We start from the raw sequence: 19672 nt of genomic DNA on the forward strand, positions 1-19672 counted from the left end.
AGATGGTTGTCCTTTTATTTTATTTTATTTTTTTGAAGATTTGTATCTATTTATTTGACAGACAGAGATCACAAGTAGGCAGAGAGGCAGACAGAGGTGGGGGGAGGCAGGCTCCTCACTGAGCAGAGAGCCCGACAAGGGGCTTGATCCCAGGACCCTGGGACCATGACCTGAGCCAAAGGCAGAGAGGCTTTAACCCACTGAGCCACCCAAATACTCCAAGATGGTTGTCCTTTTAGAAAGGAGACTTGATAGATTCTTCCAAAATCTAATAAAAAAAAAGGTATCTACCCATAATAATTTGTTGCACCAAGTTTGGTACCTGTTACTTCCCTCTTAGGAACTTGCTCGTTGCCTGCCAAGGCAGCCAGCCAATTGCATTATTGGACATCTCTTTTACAAAGTTCTTTAACTGATTATCTGATTCTCTGTGACTCCCCACATCGCACCCATCTCCCCCTCCCACCCCCCCAGGGCTGGGCAGAACGAGCCAACTCTTTTTGTCTCTTCAGAGCTCTGCAGAGACTTGAGACAGAGAAACCCTCTTCCATACTCGCATCCTTACCTGTTCCAGCCCCTGGACTCCTCGCACCACATTAAACTTTGTCTTTCTTCAAATGCACTGAGCTCTTTGGCCCTCTTGCCCCCATACTTCCGCATGTACTTCACTAATGCCCCCCCTCCACCCACTCTTATCTGGCAGCTTTATTTTCCCAGGATCAAAATCGTTACCTCCTTCATTCATCCAGCCCTGTGCCAGGCACTGTGCTAGGTGCTAGGGACACAGTAGAGAACAAGACAGACACTGGTGCTTGTGGGCCAAGTTCTTACTGAAGTCTCTTTTGTGGTGTCTGAGTTAGCTGTCTCCTCCATGCTTCTGTATCTCCATTAGAGCAGTAACCACTTACCACACTGCATCATCAACGTTTTCTGGTCACCTCCTCTAAAGGGAGTTCCTGTCTTCCGTAGCCTTCACCCAGCTTTGCCCACACTACCTGCTAAATAAAGGTTTGTTGAAGAAGATCCTTCTTCCTTCAAATAGTCCTCTTGCCACAGGTTATTTGTGGCTCAGGCCTCCTTTTGGGCCCAGTCTGCTTGATTATGTAAAATTAGTGTAGTGATAAAGATCAGAGAGATTAGTGTCAAGGAAAGACTTATTAACCCAGTCCACTTAATTCTGTAGGTAAGATTCTAAAAGCAGATTCAGCTAAGAGTTGAAGAGTTTGAATGTTTTGAATATAACTTATTGGCGCGTTTATGTAATTTAATGTTCAGAATGATCATGTTTAACAACCAGCTTGCAAAATTCCTGAGAACTTAACACTCAGCTTCCCCGAGCCCTTGGAGCCAGCTGGAGGACACAGCTTTTACTTGATGATGCCCTGAACGGTGTGAACAGATTTGAGTCTTTGAAGCCTGGTCCAGTTTGCGGACACTGGGAAGAAAGTCTTGTTTAAAGAAGCTGCCAAAGTTAATTTTCTTATGAACTGAACAATCCCCATTGTGCTCCCACTTTTCAGCCAGGTTGGAGTTACTTATCCATATAACAAATATTTACTTAAAACCTGCTATTACTTTAGGACACATTCCTTTGGATCTCCAGATATTGTGCATACAGTTGGCCTAAATAAATGTTTGCAGAATGAATGTGAGGTTCACCTGTATTTATTTGTATGGGCTTTTAGTGTGGCTTTGTGAACATTTCTAAGTCTTTTTTTCCATCTCAGTGGCTCTTCTCTTCCCAGAACAGCCTGCAAACAGAGATTCTGATGGAGGGGAGCGCTGGGAAACCAGGATGGGGGGAAGACATAGCCTTTAATTTCACAGGGCTCTCATGAGGGAAATAGTGTGGACAAGTGTCTTCGGAAGCCACAAGCGGGATCAACCTTCGTCCAGATCCTAAACTCTGATACCGAATGGAAGCCTCCTATCTGGTAGGCGCCCTCACTAACCTAGCATGGAGGACTATGGGACTTATGCTACTGCCTTCTCCATGCACAGGTGGACATTTGCAAAGCAGTTTGTCCTCAGAGACTTCTCCCCATGGGTCTGTGATGATGTGACTAGGTGCCCGAGGACAGTGCCATCTAACTGGCTCTTACAGCCAGATGGTGGCAGGCCTTGTGTCCACCCCAAGACCGGAATGTGTGAGCTATGCTCAAGCACGCTGGACTTCTTTTGCTTCCTGGGATACACTGGGCTGCCTGGACACCTGAAGGGGGTCTGCTTGAACTTTCAGCTTGAAGTTTCTCCTGCTCCAAATGCTTTTCCCTCAGCTTTTTCTCTGACACTTCATTCAGCTCAAAAATCAGTGAGGTTTCCCTGGTCTGCCCTATCTACGGCTGGCTCCTACCAGTCAGTCATTTTCTATTCTACAGTCTGGTTTTATTTCCTTTGTGTCGCTTATCATTATCTGAAATGTATTTCTTTCTTTCTTTAAAAGATTTTATGTATTTATTTGACAGAGAGACACAGCAAGAGAGGGAACACAAGCATGGGCAGTGGGAGAGGGAGAGCAGGCTTCCCACAGAGTGGGGGGCCCAGTGTAGCGCTTGATCCCAGGACCTCTGGGATCATGACTAGAGCCAAAGGCAGACGCTTAACAACTGAGCCACCTAAGTGCCCCTAAGATGTATTTCTTCACTTGTCTGTGTCTGCCTCCTCCACGAGCATGAAAGCTCTGCGACAGTCAAGGCTTTAATTCTTGGCCACTGCTATAATTCCTAGCTCCTCAGGATAGTGCCCACACATAGTAGAGTCTTACTGAATTTAAAATTAATTAATTAACTAATTAATTAAAAGTAAGCTCTACACTCAACGTGGGGCTTAAACTCATGACCCCAAGATCAAGAGTCAGCATGCTCCACCCACTAAGCCAGCCAGATGAGGTGCCCCTGAATGGTTTTTTAAATTGTTGTTTGTTTTAAAAAAATTTTATTTATTTATTTGACAGAGAGAGACATAGTAAGAGAGGTAACACAGGCAGGGAAAGTGGGAGAGGGAGAAGCAGGCTTCTCACTGAGCAGGGAGCCCGATGCAGGGCTCGAACCCAGGACCCTGGGATCATGACCCTAGCAGAAGGCAAATGCTTAATGACTGAGCCACCCAGGCACCCCCTGCTGAATGTTTTTTTTTTTAAATAAATGAAAATAAATGGAAGATAGAATACTAGCCTAGATTATCTGATTCACTTAAGACTCCAAGTCCTTGGAATTTAACCACATAAATATTTTTGTCATTATTATTATTACTTCATTTATTATCATCATCCCACCACCATCATTATCTACAACAGTGCTGCGTGGCACATGTGGGTTCTTACCGTTTATCGAATGAATGAATGAATGAATGAGTAGACATCAATGCTATAGCTAGTCTTAAACTAACTTTCTAGTCTTATTTACTATTTCCACTCCCCCTGTTCTAACTTCTTACACTCCTCCTGCTACTCAGAAGCAATCATTTTCATTTAGCACACCATGTCTTCACATTCCGTGTGTTGGCGTATTCTGCTGTTCCTTCTATTTGGAACTCCCATTCCTTTTTGATGAGTTCTCATTCTTCTTTAGGACCCAATTTTGCATCCCATTCAGATAGTTGCTCTCTCTTCTGTGCTTCCCTGTTGCTTTGCCTGCACCACCGTTAAAAACTCATCCCCTGAGTTACAGTTGTGTATTGACATAGCTGCCTTCTCCCTTACGTAGAGAGCTCCTTGAGGGCAGGGACAGTAAATTTTCCTCTCTGTATTCTCAGGCATCATTGCTGGGCCTGGCCTATCACACAGCAGTTTCACAGTATTTGTTGAAATCCGTCTGTGGGTGTAGGCTACCCGCACAGCCACGTGCTAGGTGCTGGAGGAGATGTTCAGACTGGTCCAAAACAAAATCCCTGGCCCCGAAAGCTTACAGTCTCATTGGAGATACAAGTCCTTCTCATAGGAAAAAATATTAAAAACCAGTGTATTCTAGAATTAAATATGAGACAGGAGAAAGCTTTGTGTGGTGGAGCAGTAATAGGACTGGACTTCTTTTCTGGTTCCGACTCTACTGTGAACTCATCATGTGGCCTTGACACATTATTTCTCTTCTTTAGACCTTGGTTTTCTTCTCTGTAAACGAATTTATTTGATCAGAAGCCTTGGATGATATCTAAAGCCAGATTCTAGCTCTGACATTCTGAATTTGGCTCCATGGAAACTAGATGAAGCGATGTGGCCAGAGCTCAAGTAGTCTCGGTTTGCCCCCTGGTGGTCACTCAGCAACATCACAGTTGGGGAGACAGCAGTAGGCTTTTCCGAGGGAGAGATATGGCCGAGCTCAGAGCCTAGTAAACAAAGAACTGTGGAACAATGATCATTCTAGAAGAGAGCCAGTCAGGTTTCTCACTGGTCACTGGTAGATTGGTATAGAATCCTATCCTTCTTCAATATAGGGGAACAAGGGAGATCATGCTCTCTGATCTCAGTCTCCAGCTGAACCCACTTCATTATCTGTTTCTTTACAAACCAGCCAATCTTTGGGAGGCTGCTTTGTAGTCCCCTGACTTCTGCTCCCATCACAGTGCTCTTTTCTGAGGCAAATTCTTCATTCTGGTCAGTATAACTACCTATCCATTTATTTATGACAAAATGGTTTTGTTTGTTTGTTTATTTGTTTGTTTTCTCCCTCTCACTCTTTTCCTGGAGTAGAGCCATGAGCCAAAGTGAAGGTAATAGAAGAATTTCTTTGGTGGGATGAGGGGAAGAGACAGACTGTGCTAGAATAAGACATGTGATTTACACTGTGATAGGTGATCCGCACTAGCAGAGAAAGGGCTGTCTTTTAGGTGTTTCATTCAAAGTGAGGGTGGGGAGGGCCATTTGCCTATTTCCTATTCTCTACATGTTGAACCTAAAAGGACTTCTTTTTTCTTTTTTTTTTCTTTCTTTTCTTTCTTTCTTTCTTTCTTTCTTCCTTTCTTTCTTTATTTATTTGACAGAGAGAGATGACAAGCAGGCAGAGAGGCAGGCAAAGAGAGAGGAGGAAGCAGGCTCCCCGCTGAGCAGAGAGCCCGATGCGGGGCTCGATCCCAGGACCCTGAGATCATGACCTGAGCCGAAGGCAGCGGCCCAACCCACTGAGCCACCCAGGCGCCCCCTAAAAGGACTTCTTAAAGCCACCTCTATTCCCCACCTCCAAAAACCAAAAACCAAAAAACAAAAAAACCAAAAAAACAAACCTCATAACTAAATCAAAGTTGATGTTGGTTGCTTGGACTCTTGGGCCAGAGCCTAGAGGAAAAAGAAGAGGGACTCTGAGGGTAGGGAAGAGAGGAAGAGGGGAAGGAGGGGCAGAGAGAGGCAGAGTAAAAGCAGTTGCTGATTCCAGGTGGACTTATAGGTTTTTATTTTTGTTTTCCACAAATGTGCTTGTTTGTCAAAGAGAATTTTTTCTGACAATGCACTGTGTCTTGAACCTTGCTAAACATTAAAGGTGTGACTAAGGGGATAACATTCATTCCTTCCACATTATCTGGAACGTGCCAAATACTGTGCTTAAAGCTGGCCCAGCCAAACGGGCTCAGCATCCATACCTCGCCTGCCTTGTTCACTGTTGAATTCTCAGCATCTGTATTATCTGCTACATAACAGGTGCTCAAAAGAGATTTGTTGAATAAATGAATGGTACCTGCCCTGTAATTTGTCCAGTGATGTCCCAACTCCGTGGGGGTAGAAGAAAGGCTGCTTAGATTATTTTTATCCCTCACCGATAAGGATGGGGTTGAGAATTATTCTTATAAAATATACATCCACATTACTCCTTTGGTCCAAATGTTAAATCTTTCAACAGTCCCCCAATAGCCTGACCTGTAAAATGGAGAGACTGTCATACACACCTCACAGGGTTATTTTAGGTCTCAATGAGATAGAATATCATTGCCTAGCATGTTCCTAGTGTGTAGTTGTTCAGTAAATTCTAGTTCCTATTATTCTCTAATTTTCTAGCCTAATGTCCAATCCAGTGTACTAGACACATTTAATTCTTTATGAGTCCCACACAGGAATGCCAGGAAGGCCACCCTCTCTGTCTACCTGGTGAACTTCTCATCCTCCAGAACAGAGCTCGAATGTCTCCCTCTTTTGTGAAACCTTCCTCCCACCCCCTCTTGCTTTCTGCTTCTTCATTACCCTATATGTGTTTCAGTTACAGAGCATGCAATTCTGTTACAATTTTTTTTCCGTTGTAATTATTTACTTATACTTTTGCTTCTGTGTTAGGCTGTGACCTCAGGAGTACAGGGACCAAGGCTTGTTTGTATTTGTAGAGTGTTTACTAAGAGTCTGGAGGAGGCGGGAAAGATAACAGGAGAGCTAGCTTTACAAAAAAAGAACCACTTCTTTCTCCAAAACAGAAGGGAACTCACAGAAGATGAATAATAGTAAGAATGTAGCAAGAATCTTTAAAGGAAAGGGGAAGATTCCACATCTCAAGGGGAAATCTGGTTTGAGGGAGGAAGAAAACAGGAAGAAGATGTCATCCCAAGAGATGAGGAGGGTAGGAGGGAGGTGACATTGGCATGGTCTGATCCTTCTTCCTCCCTAGATGTGTGAGGTCTCAGGATGGGCTCAGCACCTGGGCTGGCAAGAAGGGGTTCTTGGGCCTGCAGGGAGAAAGAGCCTGTGCCCCCCGAAGGAGGCTGAATGGCCTTGCTTCACATCTGAGTCTTTCAGTCCAGCTGGAGGAAGCTGGAGCCTCTGGTTGCTGGGACAGTGATGTGTATGAGGAGTGCTGGAGGGTTAGAGGGGAGGTGAAACTGCGGGCGCATTATGAGAAGGAAAGCAGGGAATTTGGGCAGCAATGCAATCCCCAGAAAATATGGTAGGAGTGGCAGAGCCAAAGCAACTGGAGAGCCTTGGTATGGAGGTTGCACTGCTACTGTTCCAATTGGCATCTTTGATGACTGCACCAGATTGAGTCTGTGAGTCCCTCTTCCCTTGGTGCTCCGTGGTACAGGTGGGAGCTTAGACACAAGAACACAGGCAGCTCTGGCGCACTCTACTCTAGGCTGTCAGCCTAAGCTTTTACATGGTTTTGTAACTTAGAAAGCACCCTTGTCAACTATTTTCGGTGACACTTAAAAAACAACAGACCAGTATCTCTGTCAGAGTACTTGGATGCAAACCCCTGAAATTGTGAGAAGTTCAAGAAAAAAGAGAATTTACTGGAAGGATACAGAGTTGACAGGAAGGCTGGAGAGTTGGATATGGAAAATGGGTTGTAACCTAGGAAGGCCAGGCAGCAGGCACCACAACCAAGTTTGTGCCTCAGGAACAAACTTTCCATTGGAATGGAACAAACATTCCATTCCATAATGGCCATCATCACTACGGTAGGGACCCCCACACTCCCAACCTCTATGAGGGACCCGCTGTGGTAGACACCTACTGTCTCTGTTGCTCTGAATAATTCTAAACTTGCCAGTAGATCTCGTGTCATTCCCTGAAGATTCAAAGTTTAGAGAGGTGTGGCTAGGTGGCCGAGCCTGGGTCATATATCGGGTTCTAGCCACTGGGGGCGGGGGGGGGGGGCAGGGAGACTATCTCCCTGCTTCAGCTTCCCTCGTTTTAGCTATATTGTAGATACTGTATAGAATGGGGCACTCCTCGAAGTAAGGACTTGAAACACTGGTGGTAAATGAAAATAAAGCAAAATGTCTACCATGCCCTCATCTTTCCTATTCCTTTCCACTTACTCTGTTTTTGTCAGTTGTCAATTGTGATCATAATCTCAGGCTCCTAGACTTAGAACATTAGAATCATCCGTATCGCCCTCATATTCCCACACAGTGAACAACTCTCCAGATTTCTTAGGTTTGCTTTGCCTTCTGTGCCTGCTACTGCTTTAGTAAGATTACTCTGGCAACGGCATAGAGGAAAGAACAGACTGGGAGAAATTGGGAGTCAGACTTCTAGAATGGAAGAGCTAAAAGAGACCTTTGAATTGATCTGTTGTAGTGGTTTTATCTGGGAATGTTCATAAGAATTCCTATGGCATTAAGGAAATATACCTGCTGGTATTCCATCTTCAGTTTTGGGGTTCAGTAGATCTGAGGTGGGACTTTGTTGTTGTTGTGTGTGTGTGTGTGCCTTTCTGAGGTGCATCCTGGGTTGAGAACTGTTGAATTCCAATAAACGAGGAGACTGAGGCCTACAGAGAAGTTACCTGTTTGAAATCACATAATGAGTTAATGGGAGGCGTAACGGGCCAGGACTGATCCTTGATCTCCTGGCTGTTGGTCCAGTGCTACTCAGATCGCTTATTTTTTCCTTCTGTAAAAGGAAGTTTCCTGTCTTTATTTGTATCCAAGAAAGCATAGTGCATGCCTATGGTTCAGTTCTTCCAACAGTAAATAGGCTTCAGATTAAGAGCCCCAAGCTGTCAAGAGTGAGCCCAGACCAAGAGCCCTATTTCTTTCTTTCCTTTTTTATTTTTTGATTTTTAATAAACATATAATATATTATTAGCCCCAGGAGTACAGGTCTGTGAGTCGCCAGGTTTACACACTTTACAGCACTCACCATAGCACATACCCTCCCCAATGTCCATAACCCTATCTTTCCTTATTTATTTTTTTTTAAGATTTTATTTATTTGACAGACAGAAATTACAAGTAGCAGAGAGGCAGACAGAGAGAGGAGGAAGCAGGCTCCCTGCTGAGCAGAGAGCCCAATGCGGGGCTCGATCCCAGGACCCTGAGATCATGACCTGAGCTGAAGGCAGAGGCTTTAACCCACTGAGCCACCCAGGCGCCCCCTTTCCTTATTTTTTAAAGAGAGAGAGAGAGAGAGAGAATGAGAGCATTTGTTCACATGCGCATGCTCAAGCAAGCTGGGGAGGGGCACAAGGAGAAAGAGAGTATCCTGAAGCAGACTCTCCAGTGAGCACAGAGCCTGAGCAGGGCTTGATCCCAGGATGTGGAGATCATGCCCCAAGCTAAAATTAAGAGTTGGCTGCTTGACCAACTGAGTCACCCATGCACCCCGCCCCCCCACAAAGGGCCCCATTTCTAACTGTAGTTGGCTTGATCTCTGGATCACAGGCCTCCTTGTCAGAATGTGGGCAAAGCATATTCAAGGATCTCAACTGGGGAGTGAAATGAGGAGGATCCCTAGATAAAGGACAGTCCAGCTGAAGCCATACTTCCTGTGCTTGCCAGAATTCTGGCAAGACTGGCCCTCTGTGCACACAAGACCTTGTTTCAATTACCCAAAGACTCTTCTTCAATTCTTGAATGTGCTTTAGCCATCTGGTTCTCATCCTGGGAGTTGACTTTCTTTTTCCTGCTCTCTGACTTCCACCAATCACTTTGGCTTACCACCAGTTCTGACACTGTTTCCAGGCTGTCTCATGAAAAGCCAGGGCCTCTGAGGCTTTCCATTCCATCATCTTGCTTTTTGGATTTTACTCTCCTTATAGAATGTATGCTTTCCTATAAAGATTCCCAACAGGAAATGCCATTTGCTTAATGTCCTACTGTTCTGGATCTACCTTGTGCAAAGAAAGCAAAGGGCAGGAGAATTACTACAGTAGAACCGTCTGTCAGAGGGGAGCCATTTTTTCCCCCTCCATCCCCTTTGCATCTAGAAAGGGGGCTGGCATCAAAGTCTGAGCACCTCATTTGGTAACTAGCCCCAGCAGGGATGGCACGGTCACAGCTGTCATTTAGGAAGCTGTAGAGGATGGATTGGAGGAAGAGAGGCTGTGAGCAGGGAGACAACCTATAGGAGCTACTGCACTAATCTAGGTGAGAGATGAGGAGACATGAACTGGGCAGTGGGAGTGCGATGAAGAGGAGAAGATAGGTGGGAAAATAGTCATTTTGTTGGGAGAATAAGAAACTGACAGATGTGGGAGATGAGGGAAAAGTAAAGAACACTAGGTCTAGAGCTTGAGGAACTGGGAGGATAGTACCTTTAATAGGATATGGGGAGCAAGAAATAAGCTGTTTTGGGAGTAGGGTGGAAGACAGTGACTTCAGTTTTTTTTTTAATTTTTTTTTTTTAAGATTTTATTCATTTGCTTGACAGAGAGAGATCACAAGTAGGCATAGAAGCAGGCAGAGAGAGAGAGAGGAGGAAGCAGGCTCCCCGCTGAGCAGAGTGCCCGATGCGGGACTCGATCCCAGGACCCTGAGATCACGACCCGAGCCGAAGGCAGTGGCTTAACCCACTGAGCCACCCAGGCGCCCCGTGACTTCAGTTTTTTACACGAGGAATCCAGACATCCAAGATTATGTTTCCATCAAGTAGTTGAATATACGGTGCTGAAGTCAAGAGGTCTGGACTGCAGATATCGATTTGGGGGTTTCAGCTGGAAGAAAGTGTGAGGTGAGGGTGAGGTGGCATCCAAAGAGAGAAGAAGAACTGAGGCCTGAGCCTAGAGGAATACCCACACTTAAGGTGGAGGGCTCAAAAGAGTAAGAAAGAGCTGAGGCGTTGAGAAAAAACCAGGAAAGTATGGTTTTGCCAGACAAGGGAAGGGAGTTCCGGGAAGGATGTGGAGAGGGAGGATATGGAGATGAGGACTGACAAGAAGCTGTTATTTTTGGTAGTTGCTGGTCACAGTAGGCCTGGTCACAACATCTACCTTCACATCAAATGAAGCACTGAGGGAAGGTTCTGGATAAGTCACATATTCCCCACTCACTTTAGCTTTAGTTATCAGGGTATTGCAGGATAAATACGTGTAATTACTTCATAAAGTTTAATATCGCTCAGAATTTCCAAATCCCCTCAGTCCTCAACTTCATCTGGTTCAATAAGAGGAAATTGCAGACTGGAGGGCGAGGCTGAAGACTGCATATAGGGTAACTCATAAATATCAATGAGCCTCCGCTTTTCGCCAATCAGACCCGGAGAAAACCAGCCCCGGGCGGGGGGGTCCCTGGAGCCCCGCCCCCTCATAAATATGTAGCCAGCACCGCCCGCCGCGCTGCCCCGCCCTCTACTCTTCTCCCTCGCAACGGACTCTCCCTTCAAACGGGAAACAAGATGGCGGCGGCAGGTCCGAGTACGCGGGCCTCTTCCGCGGCGGCAGCGGCGGCTCTCAGTCGGCGGGGCCGACGGGGCCGCTGTGAGGAGATGGCGGCAGTCAAGACTGGGGCCCCGGGCGCAGCCTCTGGCCCCGCGCTGCTGGTGTTGCCATCACCGCTGCTGCAGCCGCCGCCACCGCCGCGGCCGGAGGAGTCGGGCTGCGCCGGGTGCTTGGAGACCCCGGGGGAAGCGGCGGCCCTGCCGTGCGGCCACTCGCTGTGCCGAGGCTGCGCCCAGCGCGCCGCCGACGCGGCGGGCCCGGGTTGCCCCCGCTGCAGAGCCCGCGGCCCTACTTGGGCCCGCCGTCGGGCCCGCGACGACGGCCAGGCCGACGCGGAGGTGCAGGGCGAGCGCGCCCGCCGCGGCCAGCCGGAGCGCTGCCGCCCGCGCCGGGACGGGGGCGCGGCCGCCGCGGGGCCCAGGCCGGAGCAGGAGCCGCGCGCTGGGGCCGCAGAGCCAGGTGGTGCTTCCCCTCCTCCCCTTGGGGTCCGGAGCGAGGCCGAGCGCGCCCGGCCTGGCCTGGTTAGGGGGTGGGGGGTCCCAGGCCGTACTCGAGCGGCCGTATAGCGTTCTCGTGGGGTTGGAACTGGGCTCTGTCCAGGTGCATCTGTTTGTGAATTTTGAACTTCAGAATAAAGTACGGGTGGAATGGATTTGGAACGGCGGTGAGGGGATCCCGCGCCTTACGGAAGTCAGAAGTTTGGAGGGAAACAGCATTCTTGGAACAAGTTAGGGCCAGGTTGGAATGGTGTGTGGGTGAAGGGTTCCGAACTTTGCAGGGGCCCTGGAGGATCGGAGAAGTGCTCGGTTTAGTGTTGGGTGAGGAGTTGGGGCGCGAGCTGCGTGTAAAGAAGTGGCTCCTGGGCCTGAATGGATCAGTGAGAGGTATGGAGTATCTGGAATTAAGGGGACGGGTTGCACTTGAGGATGTGAAGGGAGCTTTTCAGACTTGAGTGTAAAGTAGGTTGAGAGAATGAACTCACATGTGCAGTTTTCACAAAGTCTTGAAAAATGCATGCGTAGAACAGAGTGAGGAAGCAGTAAATCAGGGTTAATTATATTTATAATAATTCCAGAAGTTAATAAGCTCCAGTAGTGTTGGAGACAAAACAAAACAAAACTGGATGGGGTATAAAAGTTTCGTAAATGGAGATTGGTTGGCAGGGGCTGCTTCTACCTCTATGGCAGTGTAGGTTTCCTGCTATCATCCTGGGAGTTAAAAGTCTGTTGCAGGACTGTTGCTTTAAACTTCTTGCCTTTCTTTACATTGCATAGCTTGCCACTCTTTGGTGCTGAACTTGACAGGGGAAGTGTCCTGTAAAAACCACAAAACAAAACTCTTGTAACTTCAGACTCTCTCTGACACATCCAATTGATACAACATCTACAGCTATTTGATAAGAAATGTTTGCCTAGGAGGAGATTTTCAAGAAGCATAATTAGGAAAGGCCAGATATTTGCACTTTCTGTGTTGGGAATTCTGTGTGGGGAATTCTGTAGGGAAAAGAAGGCGTTGCTTGTGTATGAAAGTGCAGTCCCCAGAAACTACAGGTTCCAGAATGCAGTCTGTTGTGATTTGAGCGGACACCTGCCACTGTCCAGGATACTTTACTTTTTATTTCTGTCTTATTTTCTGTGTTCCTTGTTACTCCTTTTAAGCTCCACAACATCCTTATGAGATAGGTACTTTTATTTCCATTTTACAGATGAAACTGAGACCCAGAGAGGTTAAATAATTTGCCTTAAGGATGAAAACCCAGTTCCATCTGATTGCTGCTCAATTCAGGCAAGAAGGTCTCCTCAGATGTCATCTAATTTATGGGTGCTGTATGATGTTCTCATATGCTCTTTAATTTGCTTCACATTCTGAGATTATGGGAAAGAAAAGCATTTCTCATGTTTCCCTATTAGTACTATTGATTTTATGGTCAAATAGGATAGAAATTTGTATTCTTATTTCTAAAGTCTGGACTTCTCAGTGAAATAGTCTGAAATTTGATCCATGAGAGGGAATATGTGCAAACTTTTTCCCTTGAAGAAATTTGTCATGAAGTGTATCATAATTAAGGAAAATTATATAAAATGAGATTCCAAATTAGGATCTATTGAATCACTGAGTATTCACCAATTACTTTATATGTTTATGAGGACTGTGATGAAAAATGTTTTTCCTTAAATGTTCTTGTGTGAGTGTATATAATTACAGGCTTATTAAGTCAAGTCATTATAGAAGAATATTGCTGAGCAGGGTTTGGGATTTATCTTCTAGCTTCAGTGGGTCGCCTGGACTTCTTGAAGTTATATACAATTTTTTTACTTTAAAATTTTAGTATGCAGTGTATTGACATAATGCAAACAAAAATATAACAAAGTATGCAATGGAAAGTTTCCTCCTATCCCTTTACTCATTTTCCATGAACATCAAAATTCTCGTTTTTTCCAGTTTATGTTTATATATAAAAATTCCGGTATAGTTTTTGATCTTTTTACACAAAAGTTTGCATATTGTATACACTGTAACTTGCTTTTGTTCATGTAACAATACATGATGGAAATCTTTTCATATCAGTATATGAAAGGTTTCTTTATCCTACTTACAGCTGCAAGGAGTTTGTTGAATGGCTGTAACGATTTACTTAACCATCAGTTGGTAGACATTTAGGTTGTTTCCAATCTTTTACTATTGTAAATAGCTGTTCATAAAATTGTTACATACACATGTATGTGCACTGTTAAGGAGAGGTCACCTATAGCTTTCACCAGATTCTCAAAGGGTTGAAAAAGAAAGCGAGGAACCATTGTTTTAACACAGGCTCCTCATTCTACAGAAGGGAGAACTGAGGCCCAAAACAGAGTAGAAAGTGACCACAGGCACCTGGGTGGCTCAGTTGGGTAGGCTCAAGTTATGATCCCAGGGTCCTCGGATCATGCCTGTCTCTCCCTTCCTTCTACTGCTCCCCCGCTTGTGCTCTCTCGCTCAAAAAAAAAAAAAAAAAAAAAAAAAAAAAAAAAAAAATGTAACCAGCTAGTCGTCATCATGAGTGAATAGCAGATAATCAAGTACCAAAAGGGTACCCCCTAAATAACCCAATAAACATAGTCTGATTCCCAGTTAAATGCTCATACAGTTAAGCAATACTTAAGTCTCATATGGCTTTTAATAGGGAAAACTAAAGACCAGTTTTATAAGTATTTACATTGTGTTTTTGAGTGGGAAACAGCAATAGAATTAGCAATTTTAGGTATATTCAGAGGTATATTGCTTAGCAATATTCTTTTGGCCTAGTTAGGCCAATTGATAAAGGTCAAGCCTGCTTTATAATACTTGAAATTAAATTTTGTAGTAAATGCACTGGTTTTTAAGTGAAATTCTTAAAATTTAGTTGTTGAAGCCTCATGGCTCTTTTAGAATTGAATTGTCTATGAAATAAGTGTAAGAGTTTGTGCTTGTTGAAAATTTTGGTTGTGTTGGTGACATTTTTGTTTTTTGCCAGCTTCTTGGCAAGCTTTAAATTTCAGGACCTTAAGGACTCTTGTGTAAAATGTTTTGTTTTATTATATGCATTGTCAGTTTGCTTTTGGATACAGTATCAGTTGATTTGTGCAACATTGTGTGAAGGCTACTTCATGTTTCTCAAGGAGCTGTAGCTCGTTGTATATATACTGTTATAGTATTTGGACCATTTTGAGCAATATTCACAAGTATGTAATGAATGCCTTTGCTCTGCCAGCCAGGCACTGTTCTAGGACTTTGGGAGACATTAGTGAATCAAATATTCAAAGATTTCTTTCTTGTGGAGCTTTTATTCTAAATGTAGAGACAGTCTTGGTCCATTGATTAAAAAAAAAATAATAAAGGAACACACAGACATAGATAGCTACCTTTGCAGCTGCCGTAGATCCTTGAATAACAGGAGTTTGAATTCTGTGTTCCACCTATAAGTGGATTTTTTTTCAAAGACATTACAGTGCCGTAAATGTATTTTCTCTTTCTTAGGATTTTCCTAACATTTTCTTTTCTTTAGCTTTATTGTAAGAATATAGTATATAATGCACATAACATACAAAATATATGCTAATCAGCAGTTTATGTTATTAGTAAGGCATCCGGTCAGCGGTGGGCTATGAGTAATGTTTTGGGGGAATCAGAAGTTACTGTGGATTTTTGACTGTACCAGGGGTCAGTGCCCCTCACCCCTGTATTGTTCAATGGTCAGTTGTATATACAACAGCAATACTTAAGTCTCATTGGTAATAATTATATTTTTATAATATATATATAATATGTAATATATATTTATATAATATGTAAAATAGTATACATATTTTATATAATGTGTAATATAGCATATTAAATATTAAAAAATATAATTATTACCAATGAGACTTAAGTATATATATTACATAATAATGAATTTTAAGAATTCATTTAGTTTTGATTTGAAATCAAGAGTGATCATTCTAAATTACACTGCCTTTGAACTTGAAACCAAGACCTTGGGGTGCCTGTGGGTGGCACAGTGGATTAAGTGTCTGCCTTCCGCTTGGGTCATGATCCCAGAGTTCTGGGATCAAGCCCCATGGTGGGCTCCCTGCTCAGCAGGGAGTCTGCTTCTCCCTCTCCCACTGCCCCTCCCCACTGCTTGTGTTCTCAATCTCTCAAATAAATAAATAAATAAATAAATAAAATATTAGTAAGAAAGAAAGAAGAGCCAAGACCTTTTAGGACAGTTCTTTTTCTTCTACCATGGGTAACAATTGAAAAGTTAGACAAAGGCCAATGAATGTTTTAAACTGGCAGTAGAACTTTCAAAAAATTTTTAGTGTTAAAAGTGCATTGCAGGGCGCCTGGGTGGCTCAGTGGGTTGAGCCGCTGCCTTCGGCTCAGGTCATGATCTCAGGGTCCTGGGATCGAGGCCCGCATCGGGCTCTCTGCTCAGCAAGGAGCCTGCTTCCTCCTCTCTCTCTGCCTGCCTCTCTACCTGCTTGTGATCTCTCTCTGTCAAATAAATAAATAAAATCTTAAAAAAAAAAAAAAAAGTGCATTGCAGAGGGGCGTCTGGGTGGCTCAGTGGATTAAGCCTCTGCTTTCAGCTCAGGTCATGATCTCAGGATCCTGGGATTGAGCCCCGGGTCACAGGGAGCCTGCTTCCCCCCCTTTCTCTGCCTGCTTCTCTGCCTACTTGTGATCTCTCCCTCTGTCAAATAAAAAAAAATCTTTAAAAAAAAAAGTGCATTGCAGAAAATGAATAGTACCTCATTTATCCCTTCATTGTAATCCTACCCAACCTTCCTGTTCACTTAGGGTTAACATTATACATTTTAAAAATTTCCTCTTTCTGTGACAGACAAGTAGTTCTGGTTTATTACTCAGTTGGCAGACAATGTTTGCTATGTGTGCAGCCTAAATTGCATTTAGGACTAATGAATAATGAAATCATGTGATTGTAGTGTAAAAGGACAAGAATTCCCCTCATCTTTAAGGATTTGTTTTAAAATGTGTAAAATGAGTCAACTTTTTATCCTTAATGAGATATAGTCCAGAGTTTGAGAGTGTCTTTATGTGTTATACTAATGCAGGAAACAACTCAGAATGAGATAACCTCACCAACTAAACATTAATTGCCATTGGAGGACCATCTCTATTCTATAGAATTCAGGATTGAGCAGCAGGAATTTAGGAGGTATTTGTTTTTGTCCATTCATATTTCCACTCCTGCCTAACTTCCAGTTAATCTGGATGAGTTGCTTATTACCCTTGAATTCATTTATAGCTGAGTTTTTTTGAGTGTAGGATATAGGATATGTTTGTCAAATAGCATTCCACTAATTCAATGAGCATTTTTGGAGCATGTGCTCTGTAAGATAATACAATAAAAAAGATGGATAAGACCTGGTCCCTGTCTTATGTCTCTGAGATTCCATAACCTGGTTGGACAAACACCTCACCAAATAACATTACAAAGTGGTAAGTGAGGTGAAAGTGAGGAGAGCTGAGGCATTTGAACTATATGTTGAAAAGAATAGGAATTCATCAGATGAGGGAGGAGGGAATGGCCATTCAGGAAGAAGCACCTGTATGTACAAAAGCATGAAGACTGTTGGCATATTCAGGGACTGACAGGGGTTAAATATTGATGGAAATTTGGACTGGAGTGGGAGGGAGAAGAGAAGGGACTGTGGAAGTTAGATCACAAAGTTGTGATTAAAGAATTTGGAACTTGGGATGCCAGGGTGGCTTAGTCGGTTAAGCCACTGCCTTCAGCTCAGGTCATGATCCCAGGGTTCTGGGATCGAGTCCCACATCAGGCTCCCTCCTCGGTGGGGAGCCTGCTTCTCTCTCTGCCTCTGCCTGCCACTCTGCCTACTTGTGTTCTTTCTCTCTTTCTCTCTCTGACAAATAAATAAATAAATAAATAAATAAATAAAATCTTTAAAGAATTTGGAACTTTATCCCGTAGATAATGCAGAGCCCTTAAAGATTTTTTTGAGGGAGAGGGGGAGAGAATCTTAAGCAGGCTCCATGCCCAGTATGGAGCCCAACACGGGGCTCAGTCTCACCACCCTGAGACCATGACCTGAGCTGAAATCGAGGCAGATGCTTTTTTTTTTTTTTTTAAATTTTAAAGATTTTATTCACTTATTTGACAGAGAGACACACTGAGAGAGGGAACACAGCAGAGGGAGTGGGAGAGGGAGAAGCAGGGTCCCCACTAAGCAGGGAGCCTGATGCGGGGCTCTATCCCAGGACCTTGGGATAATGACCTGAGCTGAAGGCAGACACTTAACGACTGAGCTACCCAGGCACCCCAAGAGACAGATGCTTAACTGACTGAGACACTCAGGCATTCCTGCCCTTAAAGATTTTTAAGTAAGTGGAATGACATCATCATAATGTGCTTGGTTGGAGTATGGAGGGAAGAGGTGAATAAAAACAAGGAAGGGAGTCCAGCCAGAGGGTTATTTTAGTAGTTCAGGCAAGAGATGAAGAGAGGCTGGACTAAAGCAGTGACTATGAGGATGTTTCCCTCAGTCATGCATTAATTTAGTAACCATTTGAGGGTCTTCTATATGCTGGGCACTGGAACTACAAAAAGAATAAAAACATGGTTCTTTCTCTTCAAGGTGGTATAGTTGGGAAGATTAGTATATAAACATGCCACTGAAATGTGTAATAAATGCACTTATAACCATAATCCAAGATATAATTGTAGAAGGCAATAAAGTATATATTATGAGAGCCAGTTAACAGAGCAGGATCTGGAGACAGATTGCCTGTATTTGAATTCCAGCTCTGCCATTTATAGCTGTGTGTCCTTGGGTACATTGCTTGACCTTGCCTTAGTTTCCTCATTTAGAAAATGGGCATAGTAATAGCAAAATCAGAAGGTTGTTGTTAAGACTAAGTGAATTATTAGAATGCATGGCATATAAAGAGCTCAAGGAATGTTAGCCATTTCACAATGAAGAGGATCAAACTTGGATGGGTCAGGAATGGCTGCAGTAAAAGTTAGACACTTGACCCTGAGTATTCAGTAGGTGGATGAGGGCAGGATAAAGATGAGGGAAATCAGTATATTTAGAAGCACAGGAGTATGAAGTAACAAGGAGACCTCTAGGGATTGTAAGTAGGAGTTGTTGGAGCAAAAAGTGTGTGTGGGAGAGTGGAAGGAGATGGAATTCCAGAAATAAGCAGTTACTGGATAATAGTGGACTTTGAATGCTGTGCTCAGGACTAAGGATCCACTGAAGAGTTTTAAAGAGGAGTTCCATCTTTGCATTTTAGAGTGATTACTCCTATGGGGTTAATGTAGGAAATAGATTGGAGAACCCAGATGCTCTTTTAGCAAGATGGATAACTGAGTTAAGAAGACTCCTCTGCTACAAATATCCAGAAAAGCTGGATGATATAGAACTAACAGGTTTTTTTTTTTTTTTAAGATTTTATTTATTTATTTGACAGCAAGAGCAGGAACACAAGCAGGGGGAGCGGGAGAAGGAGAAGCAGGCTTCCCCCCAAGCAGGGAGCTTGATGTGGGGCTTGATCCCAGGACCCTGGGATCATGACCTGAGCTGAAGGCAGACACCTAACCGCTGAGCCACCCAGGAGCCCCTGAACTAACATTTTTTTAAAGTGCATTCCTGAGCTTGCAGGAAATAGAGGAAAATCTCCGGGTTCTAGAAATACAAATGAAACTAAAAACCAGAACTTTAGTAAGCCTTGAGCTCATGCTGTGCTGTCCTGGAGTAGGGTGATGGGGCGGGGTGAGGGGTTATTTCTGGTTTCTATTCCTAATGGACTAAGTTTTAACCATGTAGAAAAAGGAACCAAAACTAAAACTTCTGCACAAAACTGGGATTCTTTTTTTTTAAAGATTTTATTTATTTATTTGTCAGAAGGAGAGAGGGAGAAAGCACACAAGCAGGCAGAGAGGCAGGTGGAGGCAGAGAGAGAGGCAAGCAGAGGGAGAAGGAAAAGAAGACTCCCCATTGAGCAAGGAGCCCGATGAGGGGCTCGATCCCAGGATCCTGGCTTCTCTGAGGAATTGAAGCGCAAGATACATGCCTTGCTTATATTTGGGATCTGAGTTTATATTATAT

At 43.9% G+C, this 19672-nt stretch overlaps 1 protein-coding gene across 1 annotated transcript in view; it reads left to right on the plus strand.

Annotated features, from left to right (window-relative positions):
* The first annotated feature begins 10983 nt into the window (after positions 1-10983).
* The window catches only part of RNF169 (ring finger protein 169), an 84587-nt gene continuing 75898 nt past the window's right edge, over positions 10984-19672 (plus strand). The window contains exon 1 of the mRNA XM_045071421.1: positions 10984-11531. Coding sequence (XP_044927356.1) covers positions 11030-11531 — 502 coding nt within the window. The 5' untranslated portion in view covers positions 10984-11029. The remainder of the gene's footprint in view (positions 11532-19672) is intronic.

Source organism: Mustela putorius, unplaced genomic scaffold (genome assembly GCF_011764305.1).
Source record: "Mustela putorius furo isolate JIRA1106 unplaced genomic scaffold, ASM1176430v1.1 tig00003987_pilon_pilon_pilon, whole genome shotgun sequence".
NCBI classification, from domain to species: Eukaryota; Metazoa; Chordata; class Mammalia; order Carnivora; family Mustelidae; genus Mustela; species Mustela putorius.